The sequence below is a fragment of the Monopterus albus genome, unplaced genomic scaffold, assembly GCF_001952655.1.
Source record: "Monopterus albus unplaced genomic scaffold, M_albus_1.0 scaffold120.1, whole genome shotgun sequence".
Classification (NCBI taxonomy): Eukaryota; Metazoa; Chordata; class Actinopteri; order Synbranchiformes; family Synbranchidae; genus Monopterus; species Monopterus albus.
The window spans coordinates 262,082-286,808 of record NW_018128000.1 but is presented as its reverse complement, the minus strand read 5'-3'; the positions used below and the strand labels follow the sequence as shown (position 1 = coordinate 286,808).

General features: G+C 40.7%; 2 protein-coding genes across 10 annotated transcripts in view; both read right to left on the bottom strand.

Annotated features, from left to right (window-relative positions):
- Positions 1–3,911, bottom strand: part of fam163ab (family with sequence similarity 163 member Ab) — a 15,095-nt gene extending 11,184 nt beyond the window's left edge. The window contains exons 1-2 of one of the 3 annotated variants that reach the window (XM_020612012.1): positions 3,695–3,911; positions 3,416–3,595 (exon numbers count right to left, since the gene is read on the bottom strand). The gene's annotated coding sequence lies outside the window, so the exon portion shown is untranslated. The remainder of the gene's footprint in view (positions 1–3,415; positions 3,596–3,694) is intronic. The other 2 variants (XM_020612014.1, XM_020612015.1) reach the window with 2 other exon arrangements.
- A 10,337-nt stretch (positions 3,912–14,248) lies between these two features.
- The window catches only part of tdrd5 (tudor domain containing 5), a 14,147-nt gene continuing 3,668 nt past the window's right edge, over positions 14,249–24,727 (bottom strand). For 3 of the 7 annotated variants that reach the window (XM_020612064.1, XM_020612065.1, XM_020612066.1), the window contains 14 exons: positions 24,381–24,550; positions 23,884–23,967; positions 23,667–23,723; positions 23,173–23,335; positions 22,487–22,635; positions 22,054–22,244; positions 21,287–21,496; positions 21,137–21,203; positions 20,728–20,928; positions 20,355–20,489; positions 18,164–18,229; positions 17,492–17,725; positions 17,207–17,390; positions 14,249–14,800 (listed from right to left, as the gene is read on the bottom strand). In XM_020612064.1, coding sequence (XP_020467720.1) covers positions 14,700–14,800; positions 17,207–17,390; positions 17,492–17,725; positions 18,164–18,229; positions 20,355–20,489; positions 20,728–20,928; positions 21,137–21,203; positions 21,287–21,496; positions 22,054–22,244; positions 22,487–22,635; positions 23,173–23,335; positions 23,667–23,723; positions 23,884–23,967; positions 24,381–24,550 — 2,012 coding nt within the window. In that variant the 3' untranslated portion in view covers positions 14,249–14,699. The remainder of the gene's footprint in view (positions 14,801–17,206; positions 17,391–17,491; positions 17,726–18,163; positions 18,230–20,354; positions 20,490–20,727; positions 20,929–21,136; positions 21,204–21,286; positions 21,497–22,053; positions 22,245–22,486; positions 22,636–23,172; positions 23,336–23,666; positions 23,724–23,883; positions 23,968–24,380; positions 24,551–24,727) is intronic. The other 4 variants (XM_020612070.1, XM_020612068.1, XM_020612067.1 and 1 more) reach the window with 2 other exon arrangements.

Genomic DNA, 24,727 nt, shown 5'->3' with positions numbered 1-24,727 from the left:
TTGGAGGGAGCTTAAACTCTGCGTTGCTCAGCGACAGCCCCGAAACCTGACAGATCTAGAGGAGATCTGTGTGGAGGAGTGGGCCAAAATCCCTGTTGCAGTGTGTGCAAACCTGGTCAAGAACCACAGGAAACGTTTGACCTCTGTAATTGCAAACAAAGGTTTCTGTACCAAATATTAACACTGATTTTCTCAGGTGTTCAAATACTTATGTTCAGCAGTGCAAGACAAATAAATTCTTTAAAAATCATACAATGTGATTTCCTGACATTTTTTTTTTAATTCTGTCTCTCAGAGTGGGAATGCACCTACAATGTGAATTTCAGACCCCTCCATGATTTCTAAATGGGAGAACTTGCAAAATCGCAGGGTGTTCAAATACTTCTGTTCCTCACTGTAACTACAATATTAAGCCTTCCCTGGTAGGCTAGTGGTTAAGGCGCAGCGCTCTCCCCGCTGCACCCCGGGTTTGAATCAGGGTTGCGTCAGGAAGGGCATCCGGCGTAAAACACGTGCCAAATGTCAACATGCGAGTCGTCAGTGTGACGATTTGCTGTGGTGACCCCTAAACAGGAAAAGCTGAAAGTGACTTTCTTACATAACTACAACATTAATCATTTCCCTTTTTGTCTGTGAACTAATAACAACAACCTACAATATTTAAATGAATAAAGTTTACTTTTCCCTGACAATTGGATGTCATTGTATTCATATTTCATTGGAAGTATGAATTTATAATTTTCCAGGACATGTAGGGGCCTTGCAGCTGAATATCAGCTGAATGTTACTGTGGGCATTTCAGCATGTAGAACCTTACTGCAATATGCATCCATTACAAAAGGAACTGTTTTTATAATATAGTTTCCTGAGCAATATACACACCCAAAAACAAGTTTATAAATTCTAACAAATTTAACCATTAGGTGTACCATACTGTACAGCTAAAAGCTGTGTCAAAATATTATTTGGTGTCATCTACAAATACCAGCCAGACTCAGCCATATAACACTCATGTTCAATTGTTATGTGCACCTGAGTGTGACGTGGGACATTTCATTGGTGTGTGCTTGGTGAGGACTTTTCACTGGAACAAACAGACTCCTCATCCTTCTGCTTTAATACATCCATGGGTAAAGCGTTTGATGGGGTTGCCTGTTGTCTGAAACATTCATTCCAGGAACCTGCCTTCATCTGGACCTTCAAACTGGGTCTAAAAATGTCAGTGGTTTGTCATTGTAGACCTTAAAATGAGGTGGTCTGTCCATCTGAAGTAAGAGTTACACACTGGAGTTCAGTTTCTTGTCCTGCTAATGCTGCAGTGCAGTTTGGCCACAGCTCATCTTGCCTTTAATGTGCGACTACAGTATATGCACAGTATTTGCAACTATATGGCAAGAATTACCAATCCAGCAGCCAGTAAAACCTTGAGGGATTTTCAATAATTAACACGCCACTACCGCTTTCCCCTTCCCTGGGCTCATCTGGGACTCTCCCCATGCACCCCAGCAACAAAGCAACAAACATACATACACATATACACACATAGATACACACCACTATCACAACTTAAAACACTTTTCCTTGCATGTTGTCCCAGAAAATCCATAGAGTGGAGTGTCAGCAGGAGGAAGTGAGACGTGACTTTACAACCTGGCTACCAACTAGAGGAAAGTACAGTTGTCTGCTTCTAGAAAGCAAGAGACTAAGTCCATCATGCACAAGCTTTTCCTCTTCTAACAGTGAGTTTACTTTAATAAAAAAAAGACTCATTTAAATTCCTCACAGAGCAGATCGAAGTCTCTGATTATGTTGGGACTCCCTTTTGGCAGGACAGGCTTTATATTATCAACAAAACCCACTAACCCCTAATGCTCATGCCAATCTTGTGTGGACAAGATGCAAGATTGTAGGTCATTGAACAAAATTCAACCGCACATGCTTGACCGACCACAACTCAGATGCATTTATCCACAAAGAGTATTTTAAAAATACAGACGTTTCTACAAGACCAGTGCAGAGTGTCTGCATTACTCGGAAATTAGTACTGCAGCATCATAGTGGTAACCACTAACTTTTCCAATACTTAACAACAAACACCATCTGCAGGTGTATGTGACCAGTGTATCATTGCTGTCAGGTGAAACAGCAACACCAGAAGTGACAGGCTGCCCAGCATAATGACAAACTACGAAGATTGGCCTGGGTTAATAAGGCAATAGTTCCTTAAATTTACTGAGGACAATCAAATATTTAGTTTTCCAGCCACATAAGCTGTTAGAAAACAACTTAGCACTGACAGACCAAATGTTGCTAGCAGCTTGTTATATCTTCCCACAGTATTTTGAACTGTTAGCACAGTACACCATTATATAAGCTGTGTTTTAAATACGTTTTGTCTGTAGCTGCCGTGTTAGCTGTGACAGCCCTGACTGCAGACTCCTTCGGGATATCAGCCCACTTCCTGTATCACAGCCACTGGATGTGGAGGAATTAAGAAGTGTCTACAGTAGGTGTGTGTGTGTGTGTGTGTGTGTGTTTCAAGGGGGGTGGAGACATGAAGCTATAGAAAAGCTGCTCTACAGTTATTTAGTGAAGCTGTATTTTCCAGCATCCTCTGTGAGAAATGGGTCAGAGCAGCACAGCACCTGCTGCTGTGAGAAATCAATACATGTTACATACTGTAGCTACTGGAGGTGCCTGGCAATTTGATAGTGAAAGTTTGATGAAATGTTTAATATGAACACATTTGCTCATTTGTAAATCACTAGTTGTCCAAATGTTACATCACTCGCCACTTTGTTCTACAAGGTATAGCCTTCAAAGATGAATGTTAAAGCCATGAAGCAGCGTTACTTTTACAGTTTGTACTGTTTACTCACCATCTCATCTGTCTGATATTTTCACATTACCAAGATGTATTTAGTGTGAAATTTTAGAAGTGTGCGCTTTGCTCATCTCACTGAGACTCAAGACCTTCACTGCACTCATTCTGTCCAAATTGCTCCATTACTTCATTAAATTTAAATATGGGTGAAGTCTTTTTTTTTACCAAATGCGAGGGAAAAAATAGCAGAGGGAAAAAGACTGAACTAGTGTGAAAGATAACAGGAACATCAATACAGTAAACCCCCAAGACTTCAGCTCCTGCTGAGCTGCCCCACTGTCACTCCATCTCTGGCAGCCCTAAAGGCATATTTCACGTTGTATTAAAAGTGAAAGGATAGCTGGAGTAGCAATTTTTAGTGCTGGGCAAATGTGACATTTTGTCACTGTAACTACAGTAAATAGGGAGCAATTCTTAATAGTAAGGGTCAGAACTAAACATATGTACAACCTCTGACATTTGAATACAAGGACTCAAGAATTAAAATGCATTTCCTCATTGTCTTGCCCCCCTTTTCTTCAGCACACATACCTGATCTGGTTACATGGTCCCTTTGTCCAACTCGGGGTAATCCTGTGGAGTTTTACCATGAAAAGCCACCAGCATCCTTATCGAGAGCAGAGAAGCGCTTGGCATGGGACTGCTGCGGAACTTCCCCAATCAGCCGGAGTCCAGAGCGCGCAACACCGTCAGGAAAGCACAACACTCCTGCTGGGAGACCAGCGGACTAGAGGTCAGAGGGAGGGATGCAGAGACATGACACCAAAGAAACGGAGCATAGTCACGGTGAAACAAAAGGAGCAAACATACTGTACAGGTAAGGACGAGGGCAGCGCGTCGGGATAAGCGTTTTTACGCGCATGTAAAGACGCTTTAACCTTCACACTTAGCGGTGGTCTTCTCTGAGCTCCAGCTGGACAAAACAGACACCACGAGACACGTGAAATCACAGAAATTCACACAGACACATCCAACAAGTAAAGGGCGAGGAGACGAAATGACGGAGTCTGCTGCGGGGCCGACTGGGAGGCGACGGTGGGAGGAGAGAAGCTCAAATCATCACACAGTACCTCCCTGGCAAAGGTCCTAATAAAGCCACATTTCAGGGGAGATATTGTATAAAAATATACATGGAATTATAGAGCTGTTATTAGAGGAAAGTTATCACAAGATGTAGGCTGGTATCCTTACATATTTGTCAGTTGAGTTCCACTTTACAGTATCTGGCAGAAAATTGTAGGAGACATGTCATGGATACTTTTTAAGGTCACATGGCCGATTGTAAGGTAAAGTATAGGCCCCTGTAATCTCATGTTGTGCACCACATTAGGAAAAAATGAAGATAAATGGCACAAAGCAACAAAAAAAAAGTGTCACTGAAAACACAAGCACTATTATGACTTTGATTAAAGTCACTGCTGATCAATGAAAACAGGTTTTGTTATAAGATCAGTTATCTTATAACAAAACAAAGCCTGAATATTACCATGATAGTTGGGTTTTGAGTGTTCCCATGTGGTTGTGCCCTACACACAGTAAATAAATTCACAGTAAACCCCCAAATAGAGACGATCGAGCTACAGTAATTGATTCGCCCTCAATCAATGCTCCCTAAGGCCTAGCTGCCCAGACAGGGCTTACAGATCCAGCCTGCTGAATCCTGGAGCCTGCTGAGAGGATGAGGAAATCATGGAAATTAGTTTAGGGATGTTTAAACAGCACTACATTCTGCATATTTGAAAAGCAGTAAAGAATTTCAGCTTGAAAGAGGTAAGATGTTGCAAAGGAAGTGTTTAAAATAGTTTTAAATGGCCTGGTGTCCATGAATCTCTGCGCTGATGATAACCTGATGGGCTGTAACTTGCTGCCTTTTCTTATTTAGGAACTCTGCTGGTGGTGCTTTAGAAAGCTCTGGTTTTAAAAATAAACCAACAAGCAGGTTCTCTGTCAAAGCCCAGTATGTATTTCAGCGAGTTCACTGACATACAAGCTAATAATTTGACCTTTACTTCATTAATGAAATACATTTACAGCTGAAACTGCTAAGCATCAAAACATTTTTATTAATGATGCTGAGCTGTAGTGACAGAATACAGCTGCTGATGAGATTGTCTAGAAGCATAAGATAGCACAAGTCTAATAATCATAAATGAAACTAGCTTACTGTGAAACTTCCCTGTGATTTGGATTTGTCTGAAGGATGTGAACAGGAAAACAAGACAGTTCTGTTAGAAAGAAAGATATGTAAAGCAAAGCACATTCTGCCTTGACATGTTTCAGAGACAAAAAGTGTACCGTTAGTCTCTCCCCTCCAGGTTCTACCCCAACAACTGCCATTCAACTTAATGAGCTGTCAGCTGTGCTGAGGCTGATGTTGAGCATGTTTCTGAACACTTGCCCGCTCATGTTTCTCTTCCTGCTCATTGTTGCTGGGACGTCCTCCTCTTTAGCCACTAGCCTCCCATTCACAGCTATACCTCTCTGACCTGCAACCTATGAAAAATTGGTATATGCCCCTAAAACACCACAAAACCTCTTAAAAGCTCATTTTGATAATAACAGACAGGCCCTGTTTACTTACCAGAAAGAGACTGCCAATTCTGGGAGGGATGTATGAGCTATAACTGAAGGAATGAAGGAGAGGAAGCTTCCCCTGAAACAGCATCTTCTGTTCACAGTTACAAAGCAGACATAAAGCTGCAAGGAGTGCAGGTTGTAAAGCTCCGTACTTCATTTGTGATCATTCACCCAGAAAACTGTCATTGCTGCTGCAGAAAGTGATTTGACCCTCAGCTACTGTACTGTACTGTACCCTGAACTACTTTTGCATTACCTCAAAATAAATTTTGCATTCCCTCTCATTAATTTTTGCAGTCCTTTGCAATATTTTTTGCATTTGTCCTGACCCATAGGAACACTTACTCTAGTGTTTTTCTAGTACAATCGTAATACACCGCCACTTTAGGGAAACACTGCAGATACTGCAGAAAGAAAAGATGATCTTGCACTTCTGATGAGGCATTTATTCCATTTTGTCCCTTTCAAAAGGATTAGTGATTACTGCACCTGTTAACATTAGCTGAGAAGTGATCCTTGTCAGATGGGATTTGAACCCGTGTGTTTAAATCATGACAGATGTGTTAGCAAAACACCACATGAATTCACTAATACAGTAGCTTCATGACAACACTCAGACTCATTCATGACCAAGCAATAATAAACTTACTACAAGGGAGCAAAATTACTGCAAGGTCATGGAAATTTTATTGCAAAGTAATGCAAAAGTATTTCAGAAACAAAATTCCCACCATTTTGGGAGCACTATAATATAGCATCTTAGTATAAAGACTGGAAACAAACTGGTACTTGTGGTGCTGGAACACCATGCAATGAGTACTTGAAGCTGAAATCCTGTGCCAATGACAAACAGTGGACATGCAATCATAAAAGTGATGGAAGCATACGCTGCACATACAGTACATATATTCTCACACACCAGCCTTCACTGGACCAGCTGTTTGGGAGTGTGCGTTGGGGAGCAGTATCTCTATGGCAACCGAGGAAATAAGAGGCCACTGTGTGTGTGTCTGTGTGACAACAAAGCTAATTCTATTTCCTATGCCGGGAGGCAGCTCTCACTTGATGCTTATCTGCCCATCCCTGGTATTTTAGAGTTCTCACTGTTGTCTCTCTGGCCACGTCCACACTAACACAAACGGTTTGTGCATCAAATTTCCATCCCAACAAACTTTTTAACATAGCTTTCTAAAAGTTTGCCACCCACACTGTAGAATCCACCACACATTGCATTCCACTGTTTCATCACTTAGCTGAATACAGTCATCAGTTTAACATAGATTACACACAGCCAGTTATCATCTATACCAACTCAGGTACAGATATGCAACTTTTCAAATCACAGTCAGTGAAGACTATGCAAGTCAAAAGCAATCTAGCATAGTTAACTAGGACTAGCACTGCCACAACATCCCTGTAAGAGCTGCTCTTAAAGTTAACAAATCAGTTTTTCCATTTATAGGTGGTGTTATTAATTCATTCGAAAAGCAACACAGATCAATTTGTTTTCTCTCATGGAGAGTTGAGGCACAGCAACAAGTACCCTCCATCAACCTCCATCATGTCCTCTAGCTGGGAGCCTCCAGCCAATTGCGCAGTACACGGCCATTACGTCTCCACAGGGAGCTGTCCAGGAAGCATCCTGATAACGTCAACCGGTTCCTTTTAGAAAAGCCACCTTAGTTCACATTATGATGAAGGCTGCCAATCCACAGTCACTTGTCCTTTGTCTCCTGTCAAAAGAATTTTTAATGAAGCACAGAAGTCACTGGAATCTTTTTAAGTAATTAGTTTACTTGCAGCAAGGAGACAAGTCAGCATGAGCATACAGAGTTGTCTGAGTGAGGTAGGTTCATACAACATAATATATAGTAAACAGGCACACCCTGATAACACGACTTAGACGCCAATCATACTGGGACACATGCTTATCCTACAGTTGACGGTCTCACTTCGTCTGGAACAGTCTGTAGTCGAGTATATCACAGTGCACAGAGTTTCACATGAAAAATAGAAAACGTCCTTCAGCCAGTTCCTCACATGGCTCTGTTCAGATTTTCAGCAAGACTGTGCAAAGACAACCATCCGCTCAGGCAGCAAAGCTTCACAGTAGCAGATGCTAGAGTGCCACCTTGGAAAAGAAGCCAGGTCTAGCTGGTCTTTTCAGAACAGTCCAGTATCCCTCAGAATTATGTTCATACTGGAACCGCTTTTGTGATTTAGGACATTTGGTGCTGAAGCACTAGCATAGCGAAAAGCAGGTGGCAGTGGTTGGTGGGCAAGCAGAAAGTCCGACTTGCAGAAGCTTCCCCATCACAGATCAGTAACAAACCTTACCATACAAACCCCACAACCTTTCCCTAGCTACAGTATTAAGTGTTTTAGTCATTTAGTTAGTCCAACCATTGTATATTTGCTATAAGCACAACCTTAACCATACTATAGTCACCATGCATGGCTACTCCAGAAGATAAATGAACATTCAAATATGTTTACTGAATGTAACCTGAGATTTTACAGGATCTTAAAATATACGTATAATGTATACCGAAGTCATGTTTAATTATTTTGCATCTTTTACAAAAGAACTTGCCTTCAGTGCAAAATGTGCAGACTGCAGCTTCATGTACAATAATGACTGAAGGTTTCCCGAGCGCCATTGCTGACAGTGCAGCTCTGCAGCTCTATAAGGCAAAACATCACTAGTCTGTGACACTCTCTATACTGTATGAATGAGTTTGACCCTGCTCATCCCAGATACTCTATGTTGTATAGCTGAGTGTCTTTTGTTGTACAATTCCTGTCTCACTACTGAGTTAGTGCAGATGTTCTAACTACTGAGTTAGTGCAGATGTTCTAACTACAGAGATTCACAGTACTTACTACTTACAAATCCTCTTTACAGGAACATTTGTATGGAAACTATCTTTCAGTTTTCCATGTTCGATGTTATAATCATTTACAGAATGAAAGATTTTCAGTATAGACTGAAATGTGCAAATAGAGAAGGATACAAATGAGACAAAAGTGGGAAGGATGGTGTGGAAAAAAAGATGATACAAGAGTGAGAGGGAGTGTGAGAGAGATCTGTGGGGACAAACAATACCCAGTGGCGGTGTATATTGTCTCTGTTGTCACAGAGCACGGCAGTTTGATGCACTGCACTGCTGGACCAAAGACAATTCTGTGAGTGCGGACAGTCTGGCGTATCTGCATATTGATTATTTGTGGCTGCCATAAATACAGTTTAATGGAACTGTCAGTGTGTGCCATCGCACATTAAGTGAGTCTGGAGCTCAGCTGCAGCTGGATGCTGCCGGCAAACAACTCTGGCCACATCTGCATCCAGGTGGAGAATGTGCAGCAGGCAGCCTGAGGAACTTGTACAGACCTGAACATGGTCAACGCAAGTTTAAGAAAGATGAATACATTCTTAAATCTTATTTTAACAACTGTCCTGTATGTTGTCAAAATTCTGAATACAAGAGGAATAACACTGCGTTGCAATGTGCTAGAATTTTATGCTACTGTTTTGCAGGTGAGCATGACAGCAGGTCAGACAGAACACCTCAGCCCCCCAGTGCCTCTTTAAGGCCTCCAATAATTCACAGAGATACTGTAAATGCTCAGTTTAGAGTGACAGGAGGCACGGCTGGAAGTTTAAAAGGGGGAGTTGGCAGGATACCCCTTGTTTTGAATAAAAACAAAATATAGGAAATGAAAATATAAAAGTAGGGACTACTATAGCCACTGCTTCTGTATTGGTCCACTTTAGTTATTAGCGACATTAACACATCTGAAGTAGAGGCTAAACTAAACTACCAGATGAATCAGTGATGACTGTATCCACCAAAAAGAAATGGAAATTGTTTACAAAGCCAAGGGTGACCACCAGAATATTTTAAAATTATTTTTCAGAACTGTTTATATTTTGTCTTTTACTTGTATATTATGAGCTACACTGAGTGAATAAAGTTATAAAAAACATTTGTTTTCTTCACTTGAGGCTGTAAAACAATGCATTTTGAAAGGGTTATTCTTTCTATACCCACTCTACATCCAAGTTCTAGTTCAGACTTTACAGTTTTAGCATGGACATGTATGTTGTGATGTTCTGTGTCCTATAGCAGCTCATAAAGCCCTGAGTTTGTTTATTCTAAGGCAGCTGCTAAAGGAAAGGTTTATAATTTCTCAAGTATACAACTAACAGTCAGGTGTGAACGTCAGCACTGAAAAAGGTTTTAACTTGCTCCAATTATTAATTTTGTACTACAAATTCTTCTACAGTACATGCACTTATTAAGGAAATGTCTCAAGTTAGTGGTAGGAGAAAGGAAACCATTTAAGTGTGGGATATAAATTCAATGTTGAGCATGGAAAAGCATTCCACTGTAAATACTGGTTCTTCTGTTGTGTGTGTGTTTGTTTAGATGGAGTAGAGGCTGAGGGATTAGCAGGAGAATTAAGCTCCTCTCCACTCTTCTTCCAACTGTCCTAAAACTAATCCAGCAGATAAGAGCTCTGAAACAAGGACAAAAGGAAAGGTGCTTCTCATCCTTTAATCATCTCTCAGCGGATGAGTGTGACTTAAGCCAAATTTACACACAGCACAGCTGCTCTCTCTCTCACACACACACACACACACACACACACACAGGTTATGATGTTACTGTCCCTAGCATTCCTGTGCTTTGCCAACACATTACAACATACGGTAAAGGTTCAAGAGAGACTGATTTTCAGTCATTTCAGTGAGCAGACATGGTTCATTTCTGTTTGACTGTCATCACTGATCCACCTGATTGATTCTGTCATTAGACGATGACGGCTGTTTAGCTGGCTGACAGTTTTCCCTCATACGAAAATATGGCAGGATTCACTCACTGATGCCTGTGAAAGCCATAACTATAGTCAGAAACAAACAGGGTATTTTGTGATTGATCAAGATGGGATTGTTATGCAAAAAAATTCACGCTAATCATAGGATGTCAACAACAAATCACAGATGAAATTATAGTGCACATCAACAACTAAAATTTAAGAAGCTTGGAAATGAAAGTTAATTTTAGATCAAACTGAAGATCTGGCAGAAGATAACACTGAAAATGATTAAATACAACTTATTGAAACATATGCATGAGATTATGACATTTTAATATATTTTAGATGATTCTTACAGTTAGGGGATAAACTATATTTAAATAAAAAATGTTAATTGAAAGCTTTCTAATTAAAATCTTCCTAAAATAGTAGTGGAGCAAATTGTGGTGTGTATCTTTCCATGAGTCTATTTGTTGGTACACAGACTATTATAATTGAAAGAAGCAGTAAACTCCACCTGTTGTGAGAACTTTGTGGCTACATTTCCACTTAATTACAAAGGAATTTTTTAATTTCAAGCTAGAAGTTTTTCAGTACATATGTACTAATATACAGTATGCAATGCATGTGTATATTATTTTGAGTATTGAGCTTCCAAGTCCTTGTTAGTTGTGTACTAGAGTATACCATTCCTATGCCTTTCAGGACCTGTGAGCCTACCCAAGCTACTTTCAATATAGTTGCTCTAACATTAAGTAAAATGTAAGAAAGTGGAGACAACAAAATGTCCACTATTACCCGAACTCTACTTAGCTAATAAGCAAACCAAGGCCTGTGAAACAGAAGCAGTGATCTTTAAACGGTCTGGTTTAGGGTCCGTCTGTAAATCAAAGCTGTCAGATCTTCCTGCTTCATTCAGCGCATAGATGCTTTGTTGCTGTCTGTTGCTAATTCAGTGGCAACCACGTTAGCCTGCTTCTTAATAAGGTTTACTGTGTTTCTGCCTTACCAAACCTCCCCCTCCTACCCCAACCCTAATGAAACCCGAACCAAGCAATGCCTTGCAATGTGTATGGACATTGTAAAAGCTTTTTCTGGTGGACTGGTGTGCTTCAAAAAAAAGAAAAGAAAAGTGGTTTATAATTGAATTTGAAAATCAGGACAAGCAGAATGGTGTGGAGTGCAAATATGTCTTTTTGTATTTGTCCTAATAAGCGAGTGTATATGTGCAGATCTGATGTATGTTATGCACTTCACTTACAAAAAACGTGTTTGCATGCAAATTATAATTAAGGGTCGTCTGTCATGCAAAAATGTTAATTGAAAGCTTTCTAATTAAAATCTTCCTAAAATAGTAGTGGAGCAAATTGTGGTGTGTATCTTTCCATGAGTCTATTTGTTGGTACACAGACTATTATAATTGAAAGAAGCAGTAAACTCCACCTGTTGTGAGAACTTTGTGGCTACATTTCCACTTAATTACAAAGGAATTTTTTAATTTCAAGCTAGAAGTTTTTCAGTACATATGTACTAATATACAGTATGCAATGCATGTGTATATTATTTTGAGTATTGAGCTTCCAAGTCCTTGTTAGTTGTGTACTAGAGTATACCATTCCTATGCCTTTCAGGACCTGTGAGCCTACCCAAGCTACTTTCAATATAGTTGCTCTAACATTAAGTAAAATGTAAGAAAGTGGAGACAACAAAATGTCCACTATTACCCGAACTCTACTTAGCTAATAAGCAAACCAAGGCCTGTGAAACAGAAGCAGTGATCTTTAAACGGTCTGGTTTAGGGTCCGTCTGTAAATCAAAGCTGTCAGATCTTCCTGCTTCATTCAGCGCATAGATGCTTTGTTGCTGTCTGTTGCTAATTCAGTGGCAACCACGTTAGCCTGCTTCTTAATAAGGTTTACTGTGTTTCTGCCTTACCAAACCTCCCCCTCCTACCCCAACCCTAATGAAACCCGAACCAAGCAATGCCTTGCAATGTGTATGGACATTGTAAAAGCTTTTTCTGGTGGACTGGTGTGCTTCAAAAAAAAGAAAAGAAAAGTGGTTTATAATTGAATTTGAAAATCAGGACAAGCAGAATGGTGTGGAGTGCAAATATGTCTTTTTGTATTTGTCCTAATAAGCGAGTGTATATGTGCAGATCTGATGTATGTTATGCACTTCACTTACAAAAAACGTGTTTGCATGCAAATTATAATTAAGGGTCGTCTGTCATGCAAAACAAGGGTGGATGTAGAATATTTTAATTCAATGAAAAATGTTAAATCAGTTGTCACTGCACATCCGTGTATCAGCAGAGTGTATGTGGGCAGTGTGTAGATTAATGATCTCATTGCAAAGCTTTTTCAGAGAGAGGAGGAGCTATTATATGCATGAGATTATGACATTTTAATATATTTTAGATGATTCTTACAGTTAAAAAAAAAAAACTAATTGGCTGAGCCACTAAAGGTCAGGGAGCCACGCAGGATGCAACTAATGATCCAGGACTTCACATTTAACCTTTAGAGGTCTGAGCACATTGTGGAGCTCTACTTCCAGCCTCTAATTAGGTTTCAGATGGGTACATACATTATAATTATAGATGCACTGATTGCAGTTTCTTTTTGGCCGAATCCAATTTTTTTTTAAAGTCGGGCCTGCTGATTCCAGTTTTCCTTCTAAGAGCTGTAACAGACAGCATATGCAAACATTTTGTAACTTTAATTCAGAATTTGAAACTTAGTCAAAAACTAAATTATAATAAATATAAAACTTTGCAGCCTAGTTTCACCTTTTCCAACTTTTCTTAACAAACCAACAATATGAAGTGCAATATTTGTACTTCTCCAAACGTAGACATGTACAACAGCTTAAAGAAACTGAAGAATGTCTATTACAGCCCTAATGTAAAGTTGTATTTGCTGTGTCTTACCATAGGTTGGTACACTGTACATGTACATGCATTTCTAAAGCGGCCAATAATTCCCTCGTCTACTATTTGTTGGAGAGTTTGATGTAGGTTTCCTCTTTCCAAGGTGTTTTTCTCTACAAGATGTTCCTGCAGGCACCTCTGTGTTTTTGTACACTATGCACTTTCAGTGCGCAAGTGAACACATGCTGGTAAAGACGAGCCTCATACGAGATGCACGCTAGATGCTACATGCCGCACACACACAGTCAGCTTTCGGTCTGGGTAACTGTCTGTGTGACATGAACCCTGGTGTCAAGAGTTTAGACATTGTCTCCTTGTGGCTTTGGTTCATTCATGTGCACTGATCTCATCATTCATCGTCATTCATATTCCCATGGAGGCACTTTTTTTTAAGATGCAGCTACCCATATTCCGCCTCACCAGAAAGGCCGAGACATGCGAGTCAACTGTAGGAAAACAGATTTGTGTAAATAAAAAAAGAGTGATTGAGTCAGCAGGATGAGGAAAAGTACTGCATGGATTAAATGTCTGGCACAAAAATGTGTTTACATTGCCCTGATGAGGTAAAGGAGAGCCAGGGAAAAAGAAAGGAACCAGAACTGCAGCATTACTGGACCAACAGTGAAATCACAAAACTAACACTGTTTACTTTAGGGTGTGCTCCAGAGGGCCACAAACCACTGGTTGAAAACCCCTGTATTATAGAACTGGATAATGGATTCCAGAATATTTTCACCATTTCAGTATACTTGGTTAGCATGCTAACATTTACCAAAGGAATTTCAATTCCGCATCAGGGGAACCAACTACAGTGTTAGGCTTTAGACATTTCCCAGTTGTCACGGTTGTTTGAATGCCTGTTCATTCATAGTAAAACTGGATGAGTGACCATGTGCTGGACCAAAACCACAGAAAGCAGAGAAGCCCAGTTTTAAAACAGTGGCAAATCTAAAACCCACTTCTGTGAATAACAACACAAAGTGAAATATTCTATAAAGTCAAATCAAATTCAATATCAAATACAATTTATTTTTGAAAATAAAATTCCATCTGTCATGACTTACATGCTTCTGTAATGCTCATTATAACAGCAGTTTGAAAGTTATATACAATATATGTATAACCTTGTCCAGAACAGCAATATTAGTATGTTTAAAAAAAAATTAAACCACTTAACACAGACATCTGGATAGGAAATGATAAAATGCCTCACCAACAGAAAAGTTTTTAAAACAAAAGGCATTCTGAAACTTAATGACACGTCATTAAAAAAAGCCATCCATTGGTATATTTTTTATATTGCCAGTATCAAATTATGAGTAACATACTAATACTCCTACTCAATAACTAATGTACATCAGAATAAAAGTGTTACAAATAAAATGATTTTACTAGTAATTGACAAAATGATTCAAAAACTGGAAACTCTCCAAGAACGCCAACATTTTTAAAATAAATTCTATAGTTATTAAGGAATACATATTCCTATGGTTGGGGGTGGATTGTACAATGCATGACATACCTGGCCCCAAAAAGAGGAAACCGGACACCAGAATTTCGTGGGTGGAATAGAGAAGCGGATACACCTAGACAAAAGAATAAAGACAATATCAACATAAGACATATACTGTAGTAAACGGTGTTAACACATTTGCTGTAAAAAGTTATAAATTTAAATAAATACTTGTGATTTATCATCCGTATAACCACATCTGTCAGCTATACCTGCTTATCCTTGAGTCAATGGTGGGGAACCTATTACAGCTGACACAGAGCAAAAGGCAGGGTGCATCAGGGGAAGGTTACCAGCCAGTCACAGGGATGGCGTGTAAGAGAAATAACTATTCACACCTACTGTGCCTTTAGAAATTGCCGGTTAACCTAACCAGCATGTCTGGGATGTGGGAGGAAACCGGAGGAAACCACAGCAGACGCTGCCATAACACATGGGCCGTTCAAATAAATCCTGGCTAAAAGTGAGTCTCACAACAATCGTACCACAAGTTCTGGTCAGAGGTGTGCTCTGTTGGACCACCAAAACCAAATCAGTTAATCCTTGAGTCTAAGTGCACACTTGGCACAAATGTGGAAAAAAAAAAAAATTCCCTCTAGAAATATAGCATTCGCGAGACGGGGCCAGACAAACAACCCGAAAACATAATGGCTATCGCCAACAGCATAAGAACAACATAAATAAACCTTGAGTGTTCTTCTTCATTTGTTTCACCACTTTGCAGAGACTTCAGTGTTTTCTCTGACGAGCAGCACAACAATGAGCTTAGTACTGACCCCTTCATTTAGATTTTTTATTTTTTATCCGAGTCCAGTTTCTGTAATGTTGGGTTTCTGATGGAAGCCAGCATACAAGTCTCAGGGCAACATTATCCCATTTTTTTCCTGGCATGCTGGGGAAAAAATGATGACATGTAGGAATGAACAGGAATTGCTATTAAATACAGCAATTAATCTGTAAATAATATAGTCACTTCAGAAAGTATTCAGACCCCCTCACATCTTAGTGTTGTAAATTTAACTTTAAATGAACTAAAGCAGTTTTTCAATCCGCACTCACTAACCCATCATGACAAAGCTTATTAAAAATCACTCTAACAAAGTTTAGGCAGGTTCTATGTCTTATTGTTTCTAGCCGTCCCTGGTAGGCTAGTGGTTAAGGGGCCCGGGTTCGAGTCAGGGTTGCGTCAGGAAGGGCATCTGGCGTAAAACACGTGCCAAATGTCAACCTGCAAGTCGTCAGTGTGACGATTCGCTGTGGTGACCCTGTTTCTATCTTGTTTGTGTTACTTTGTGAAGCACTTTCAATATTATAGCTACAAATCATAAAAAGGGATTTGTAGATAAATCTGCCATGACCCACGGTACATTGTTTTTTCCCCCTCCCATTAATATGGGAGCAGCAGTGTATCAATATCAGGACATATGCAATAAGTGCAGCTTGTTGGGTCAAACGGCTCTGATAACAGGTCTAATTGAATCTGTCAGTCCTCGGTGCAGATACATCAACTACTGCAAGCTAAAGGACAGAAATCAATATCCCTCTCTGCATCCATGGACACACTAATTTAATTGAAGGCTTTTCTCGGTGTGTTTAGTTGTAGACAGAAACGAAGCGAACATGTGAGGGTTAATGAAGGTCACTGCATAATCCTATTAGTTAATGAGTGTGTACAAGAAAAGACAAGTCTGTGTGTGTACATTAGGACCCATTTCACAATGTTACAGATTGGAGGCAACTGAAATCTGAGAACACACGATATACAATTAGGGGATGTTGTGATTTACACTTAGAGAACGTTATTACCTCAGATGCAGAAAACAAGTTCAAAAACCCACTCGATCATAGGAGAAAGACACTCTTAGTTTAGGTTTCTTCTGTGTAATAGTGACAGTTATTTGTACATCCACGGTACATACTGTAGCCAACACAAACTGCTTATGCCTGATTTGAGTTCAGTGATGCCTAAACAAATATAACCTACAAAAATGGGCTCAAACTTTTTCACGTTGCGCTATAAATATTTCTCGACAGAGTAGACAGATCGTTGGGGGAGTGCAGCCATATCACAGAGGCACATCATGTTGTGGTTTACACGTATGTGTATCCAAAGTCAAATGTACATAAGACTGAAGGATTATTAATAAAAGATATTGAATGTATTGAGTTTGACAGATGCTATCACAAGAATGGGACAGACCACCAAAATCTAATCAGTTCTACCTGGGGTCCAAGTGGACATTTGTGCCAAATTTGAAGAAATGCCCACAAGGTGTTCCAGCCATATCGTGTTCATGAAAATGGGATGGCCAGAAGTGTGGATGTACAGTATGGACAGACAACCCAAAAATCTAACGCCACTGGCGACATCTGTCACTGGTGCAGAGTCGTTAAGATGTTGATGCTGCAATCTCTTCAATGTTAAATAGTAACAACATTAAGAAAAATACAAATTAAGTGGTTATGCATTTCTATGTACCCCAGGTGAGGTCCTTGATTAGGCCCAGCTCGGAGGTGTGCGGGCTCAGAGGCCTCAGGAAAGGCAGCGGCCTGTCCACTGAGGGGGCAGTGACCTTGGGTGACTGCTGGTCCTTCTCTGGTGTTGGACAGCGGGAGGTGAAGTTGATGCTAGATGGAGTTGGTGGAGGAATCCTGCTCAGTGGCTGAAAACAGATCAAAAGTTTCTTTAATGAACAAAAAAAATAATAATAATAATATATTACTCCATTTCTTTACAAAAAAAAAAAACTTGGGGTCTTCTCACTTTATGATCAGCTGTACAGTGAGCTGGGGTTGTCTTGCTCTGGATCACATCTGGAAGGGTGAGAGAGCTGCAGGTGGGAGCTGCAGCATCGACAGGAGCTGCTGCAGCGACAGGAGGTGAAGCGACAGGAGCTGCAGCGACAGGAGGTGCAGCGAGCTGGGCCGGGCCTTGACCAACGCACTGCCTGAGGGTCTGGTCATTCAGCAGAGCACTGAAAGTGTTGGCTGCCTTATCCTGAACATGAAAAGGTTTTGAGTAGCATTTGTTCACGTCATTTTTATCAAACAAAATAGTTTTGTCCACATGTACGTAGATGATTGCACTTATTCATTTTTCCACCTTTTATCTAAGATAAATTAGGTTATCTCAGTGAAAAGTGCAGTGTGAATAAGCGATCCAGAACACTACTGACTCCACCTAGACTCTGCAGCTATGTTTAGATACACAGTAATTTCGCTCCAGTTACCAAAATGGTCACATATAACACGCCACTTGAATGAATACCCAGCCCAGTTAGCAGTTCTGCTCAGTCTTTCAGCTGACCAGTTAATACTGCTGCAACACAGGTGTTGAACAAAACAAACATGGTGAAGTTTCACACAAAAGCTGAAACCCTCAAATTCTGTAACTATGTGGTGAGACTGTGGGTGAGGACAGTGCCAGGTGTTCTACCTGGATGTGGAGACTGGCCTCACTGTCCTCTATAAACTCCAGAGCAGGCAGCTCTTCCTCTTCAATCTGCAACGGCAAGAAAATCTATGCAGCGTTCACATTCATATTTCACTGACACATGTAACTATACACAGGTCTTTAATTGAATTTGCTGCATGTCAATTAGTTTGTTCACAAATCTACATAGGAAGTAAAGGTTATATTAGATATTACTATGATAATAATGACAATTATAAAGTACAATTGCTTTAATGAACAGAATAGGTCTGTCACCTCGGTGCAAACAGAAGGCGTTTATTCACTGCAATAAATGTACTATCTTCATGTTTTCCTGCAGCTGTTGGCATGCCACCTCCACCAAATGATTGCCATAAGAGACTGATCAGAAAAAAAACTAACTTAAATGGGAAAAGCTCTAGTTAACATTGCCAAAGTCATTTTTAAACCTTCTTGTAAGTTAGATACTGTATGTTTTATAGGGGAGCAAAACAACACTGCCTCTCCACATGGTAACCCTTCTGATATCTAGTTTGAGAAGTAGTCGCACATTAATAACTTCACTATCTTTGAAATCTCTACATTCTGTGAAATCTATACAACTTGTAAAGGAGACAGCTAAGAAAGCACCATTGACTGAGAGACTACCTGTTTTCAGTCTTTGTACAAGGCATGGCTAAGATACTTGTCTGAGTGTTGTGTTGACTGCTTAGTTAGCAGAGGGATCAGTTTTTTTAAATGAGTCTTGTGATGCTTTATCGGTTTGTTTCTTTTATCATTTCATGATTCTGCCACTATTGTTCAGTCTAGTTGTATTTGTGCAAAACAATCTTTAGTAGCTAATTTTGTTTCCAGATTTTAATCAACGTGCAAATAAATTAAGTTTTTAATGCAATCAGGCAGTAATATTAATAACCCTTGACTAAAGAAAATAGAGACACAATCTCATACTCCAATAGTCAAACTACCCACTGATTGGCTGTCATCTTATTTATTGTCCAACAGTGAGCTGTGACCTTCCAACACTATGACTAGACATTAAGCAGTGCTGGACTACAACCCCCCACTTCAGCAGCATGTGTGTGTATGCACGCCAGTGTGCGTTCTGTGGGTGCTTGGCACTGCCATGAGCATGTTGACATATCACTGTTAAGCCAAGAACTATGGACAGCAGGGTATAAAATCCTAGTTACAGTACCATTAAAAGACTAGGTGAGAAAGAGGAAGTTAAAAAGGGAGGGGCAGAATAGATAGACTGTACTCAAGCATAACGCTGCAAATCCAATTACAAATATCCAACAAATGCAGTACTTAAATATTTTATTCTGTACTGCAAACTCAAAAGTTTTTTACTGAGAACAGTAGCAGGTGTGCGCGTTCAACTTCCAGTATACTTCATCAGAACTTTGTGTCAAAACCCTTCTTCCCACACCTTTCTGACCCCCAAACTGTGGGGGCTGTGTCATAACATTTCTAATAATTGTTCCAAAATGGATAATCCATCAATAATAAGGCAACGCAAGGTTGGGGCTGGGTTGCTCCCTCAAGTGGAGGAGTTTAAGTATCTCGGGGTCTTGTTCACGAGTGAGGGAAAAACGGAGCAGCAGGTTGACAGACGGATTGATGCGGCGTCCGCAGTAATGCGGTCTCTGTACCGGTCCATTGTGGTGAAGGAGCTGAGATCTCAATTTACCGGTCGATCTACGTTCCTACCTTCACCTATGGCCATGAACTTTGGATCATGACTGAAAGAATGAAATCGCGGATACAAGCGGCAGAAATGAGTTTCCTCCGGAGAGTGGCTGGGCGCACCCTTAGGCATAGGGTGTGGAGCTCAGTCACCCGTGAGGAGCTCAGAGTAGAGCCGCTGCTCCTCCACGTTGAGCGGAACCAGTTGAGGTGGCTCGGGCACCAGTTTAGGATGCTCCCTGGACGCCTCCCTAGGGAGGTATTCCGGGCATGTCCCTTCGGGAGAAGGCCTCGGGGGACAGACCCAGGACACATTGGAGAGACTATGTCTCCTGGCTGGCCTGGGAACGCCTTGGGGTTCCTCCTGGGAGGCTCTGCTTGGACTACTGTCGCTGCCACCCGGTCTCGGATAAAGCGGATGAAGATGGATAATCCATCATTCATACCAACTCCACACCATGCTAGAACTAGAACCTCTGACCCTTAGTGTGTGTGTCTGGACTACCTCCAGTGTGGGTGACATGGGTTCTTCAGGGGCTTCTCCTGGCTTGGGGCAACAAGTCATCTCCTCTTCTACCTCTGGCAGGTCAACCATTCCCTCACCCAGGTAGAGACTCATTGGACTGACCTGGGCACACAGCTGAGGAAGAAAAACGGGACCAGTGAATTAACTCCTGACCCAGGTGGAATCACAAGTATTATGATTATACTGCTAACTAATAGTCTTACTGCACTTAATTATGCTATATGTATCTGAGAGTACAGAGGATAAACCTTTGACTACATACATGTTTGAATTATGCTGTCATATCTTTAACTTATTTAAAATGACAACTTCCAGCTAATCAAAAACTGGGATTTATCGTGGTGATGCTCACTGCTGCACTGTCTGAGGGGCTACAGAATGTCCCATGGCCCTGGCTCAGCAGGACGGTGTGGATGTAGATGTCATTATCGGTATGTGTGTCACACAGGTATAGCTGCAGCACATCTCTAGTGTAACAGTTGAGAACGCCCACTAGGGTGCGATCAGAGCACAGCTTTCGGAAAGAGGCTGTGGCCTCAGCAGTCCAGCTGCCCTGCAAGACATGAACAAGAACTGTTCTTCATAAAACTGAGTGGTAATAGCACTAAATAGCAGCTTCACAGTTTGGATTTATTCACATAAAAGAGCAGATCCAGTTGATATTTTGGCACTGTATGAGCAAGAAGGTGATGCAGAATTTTTCATCAAGGCTCACATTTGTTAGTAAAGTGTCAATATAATAGATCAGCAATCACACTCACAGTGCTGGGTTTAACTCCAGCAAGTGAAGATGGAACTGCTTGTGCTGGAAGAACTGAATAACAGGACCTGAGAAGAAGAAAGACAAATAGTAGAGAGCAGAGCACAATGACATGCTTGGTAGCAGTATTAAAAATTTGAGATGCTCCTACTTAAGGAACTTGAGACTGGCTCTCTGCACCACGATAATATCCCCGAAGTCAACAAAGTACACCTCGACCTTTGTGGAATTGATGATCTGATGGATTACCACCCGGTAGAACCACATTCCTTTGGGTGACACGCAGCAGACCTGACCTCGTCTAACAAACTGCTCAGGGAGGCGGTAGTGCTCTGCCCGTTTAGGACAGGTGTAACATCGTCTGGAGGGAAAAAGACAAACATTTTTGAATGTTTGAACACTAACTTCAGACCATACTGAAGGAATGTTGATTACATTTTGTGATGTTTGTGATTTTTTTAAGTGTTCCAATGAAGTCCAAACAGTCCCAGCTTCAGCTTTGCAGATGCTGTCGGTGCTAGGTTGTAAAACATTTTCCTGATAAGTGCAACCACTTCAAAAGCCTTACTTGCATTGAAGAAGAGGAGTGAACATTAAACAACTTCTTTTTTATACTGTCTTTGGGGCGGAGACAAGAAAGGGACAAATTCTCAAAAATGCCTACAATAAATGGTCTATAATTCTCAAGCTAAATGATTAAATGTATTTTGGATCACACAATGAGTCCACTTCTGGAAAATAGATAAAGTTTCTACTGCCCATCATACAGAGCGTGTCTGTGCCCAGCATGATGAAATGGCAAATATCAAAGGAAATCATGAATTAGATTATTGATAACAGTGCAATTCCAAAGGAATAGTACATGTTACTACATTGTATTTTAACAATACATTCTGAGTCCACCAACATGTCCACCACCTCATTTCAATCATCATGTCCTCCATAGCTTGTGCCTCCTTGCCCTCGCTGAAGTGGATGTAGAAATGTCCTGGTGACTCCACGTGTTCCACTAGGACCTCCAGCAGCTCTTGAGCGCCATGGCGCGTTGGAGGCTTGAGACGTTGATTCTGCACAGCATCCAGTGGTACACCAGAGTACCTCTCAGATATCTACAGGCAGATGTGTTAAAAAGAAGAGTGACAGTAGTGATGGGACACTGCAATGTTCCTCTATATTTAGCATTATTCTACAGAAAACATTATAAAATACTATAAAAAAATGCATAACTGTTTTCAAGGCTGTCTAACCTGTGTGCAAAAGTAACATTTTACACAGGGTACAGTAATAAGGGGTACTGGCACCTGCTTGCTAATTAATGTGCAATGAAATGACTGAAGAGAGGTTGCCTAACCATTTCTTGGATCTTGGAATTGTTTGTGGCCTCTAGCTCTTCATGATCTGCAGTATTTTCCTTTTCCCAAGAAGACTCTCCACAGCTGGAGTAGTGGCCTATAAATGGCTGTTTCACACGTTTACCAAAATTTCTGGTTTCTGTTGAATCTACAAAATAAAGAAAAATAAATTTTCTGCTTAGTTGAAAGCTATTATTACACAAGAAAGTTCTGCCTCATGGTATTTCAGACACCACCATTTGATACAGTAGGCCACTGGTCAGAAAAGTACTGACTGCAGAAACACCTTGGTCATCAAGGTCGATCACAAGAACATCTCCATAAATAATAACACTTAGGATGATACTGAAGCTGGGCTTTTACTCTGCCCAAACTGTCTGTCTTCGTAGAACCTGTCCCCTAACAGCCGACCATTTCAATAATTTCAGAAACTGACTAAGATTCACTTCATTATTGGCCCACTGTGCAGAAAGGAACTATTTCTTTCTTCTCTATTTAGCAGTCACTTTTATTATTCGATGAAACTGCATGCGGCACTTTTATTTGAACAACAACATCAATGCCTCTCTCTGCGACAGCTGGCTTTTCACATTTTGATTTCCAACACGATCGGAAGGCAACTCTTATGAACTAGTTCTGAGACTATAAACTGATTCCCGGTGTTTGAACACATGCACATACACACCTGCTTGTGCGCCATCACTGTCCTGTATGTTCATCACTATCCATTGGTGTTCACCGTCACCCCCCGCACGTTTCAGGTGGAAGGTGTCACTCATGGCACCAACTAGTTCAGTGACGCTGACAAAGCCGTTCTGTTGCAGTGGCAGGTCCTCAGCATACAGCTTCTGAAGTGCAAAGAACAACACTGGCAGGATTAACAATAGCATCATTCTGCACCTTTCATTATCACCCGAGCTCTGTTCCACTACACAGAGACACCTGTCCTGAAACTGCTTGCTTCCTAAACACTAGTGGGGCAGGTAGGCCAAATGTGAGTTGCTTTTGACATAAATTAAGTTGCAGGGGAATAAGAAACAAAGCAGTGAAGCCCAGCGAAGATTAGCTTAGCTGATCTGGAAAGACTGAACCCTGTTCTTAACCTCCTAAACCCAGGACTAAGCACAAACTCACTGCAAAGATAAACAAGAGCACTGTATGTTTGTTTTCCTTTTTTACCTTGTACTCAACTGGAAGATCATGCACCATTAATCCACCACTGCTCTGACCAACAACCTGCAGAGAATCATGAGCATACAAAGGGTTTGTAGACTTGTAACCATGCGTCTCTGTTACCTTGTGTACTAAATAAATCCTTGCCATAAAAAAGTATTAAGAGGCTTGTGGTCACCTTTCACACAAAGACATCTGCTTATAAACCAACATGAAGTCTGACCTTCTGCAGCTTGTCCTTCAGCTCCTGACTAATGATTCCAGCAACTCCATTCTCCACGATTCGCTGGTAAAGTTGCTCCTCCAGCTGAAGTAGAAAGAATAATGCATAACAGCACATCAAATCTTCACTCCCTACTGCTCTTAATGGCATAATCCAGTAATATGTGTGCGCTGTATTTCTACTGTGGTATGTTAAAACATACAATGACCAATTAAATTGACTGCTTATCTAAGCACCATGTGGCCAAACACAATTGCTGACACACAAACATACACAACTGCACTACACAAATTTTCTTCTGCTTCTTATACATCTATAGTTTTCTGTAAGTTGCCCTGTGAGAAGAAACTGTGTATTTAGTTTATGCAAAATGACCTGGAAGTAAGTGGATAAATCAGATAAAGGCTTCTTTATGTTCTCATGTCTACTATTGACAACCTATACATATTTTACTGAAGATGCAGCTGCCAAGTTTCCTTATTTAAATGGGAATGCACCTTAAGGACATTTTCGGGACAGTGCAGCTCTTCCTGGCAGAGATCTGGTTCGGCTTCCTGGTTCTTTTCAACCATTTCTGTCTTGTCATTTTCCAACTCATTAGAGACAGGGTCCTGGGTGGTATCAGTAAAAGGCTGGTTCAGAAGACTCTGCTTCGCTGGATCTTCAGCTGGAGTGCACAAAAACAGAATAATGCCAAAGATAACAAGGCTACAAAATACAAGGAACCCCTGCTCAGTGCATTTCTGTGCAAACATACAATAAAATTTATGTACAAATTTTGAACAATGTGCAAGTTTGTCATTGGTGACCTCATAATCACTAGGGCAACCCATGCACAATGGAC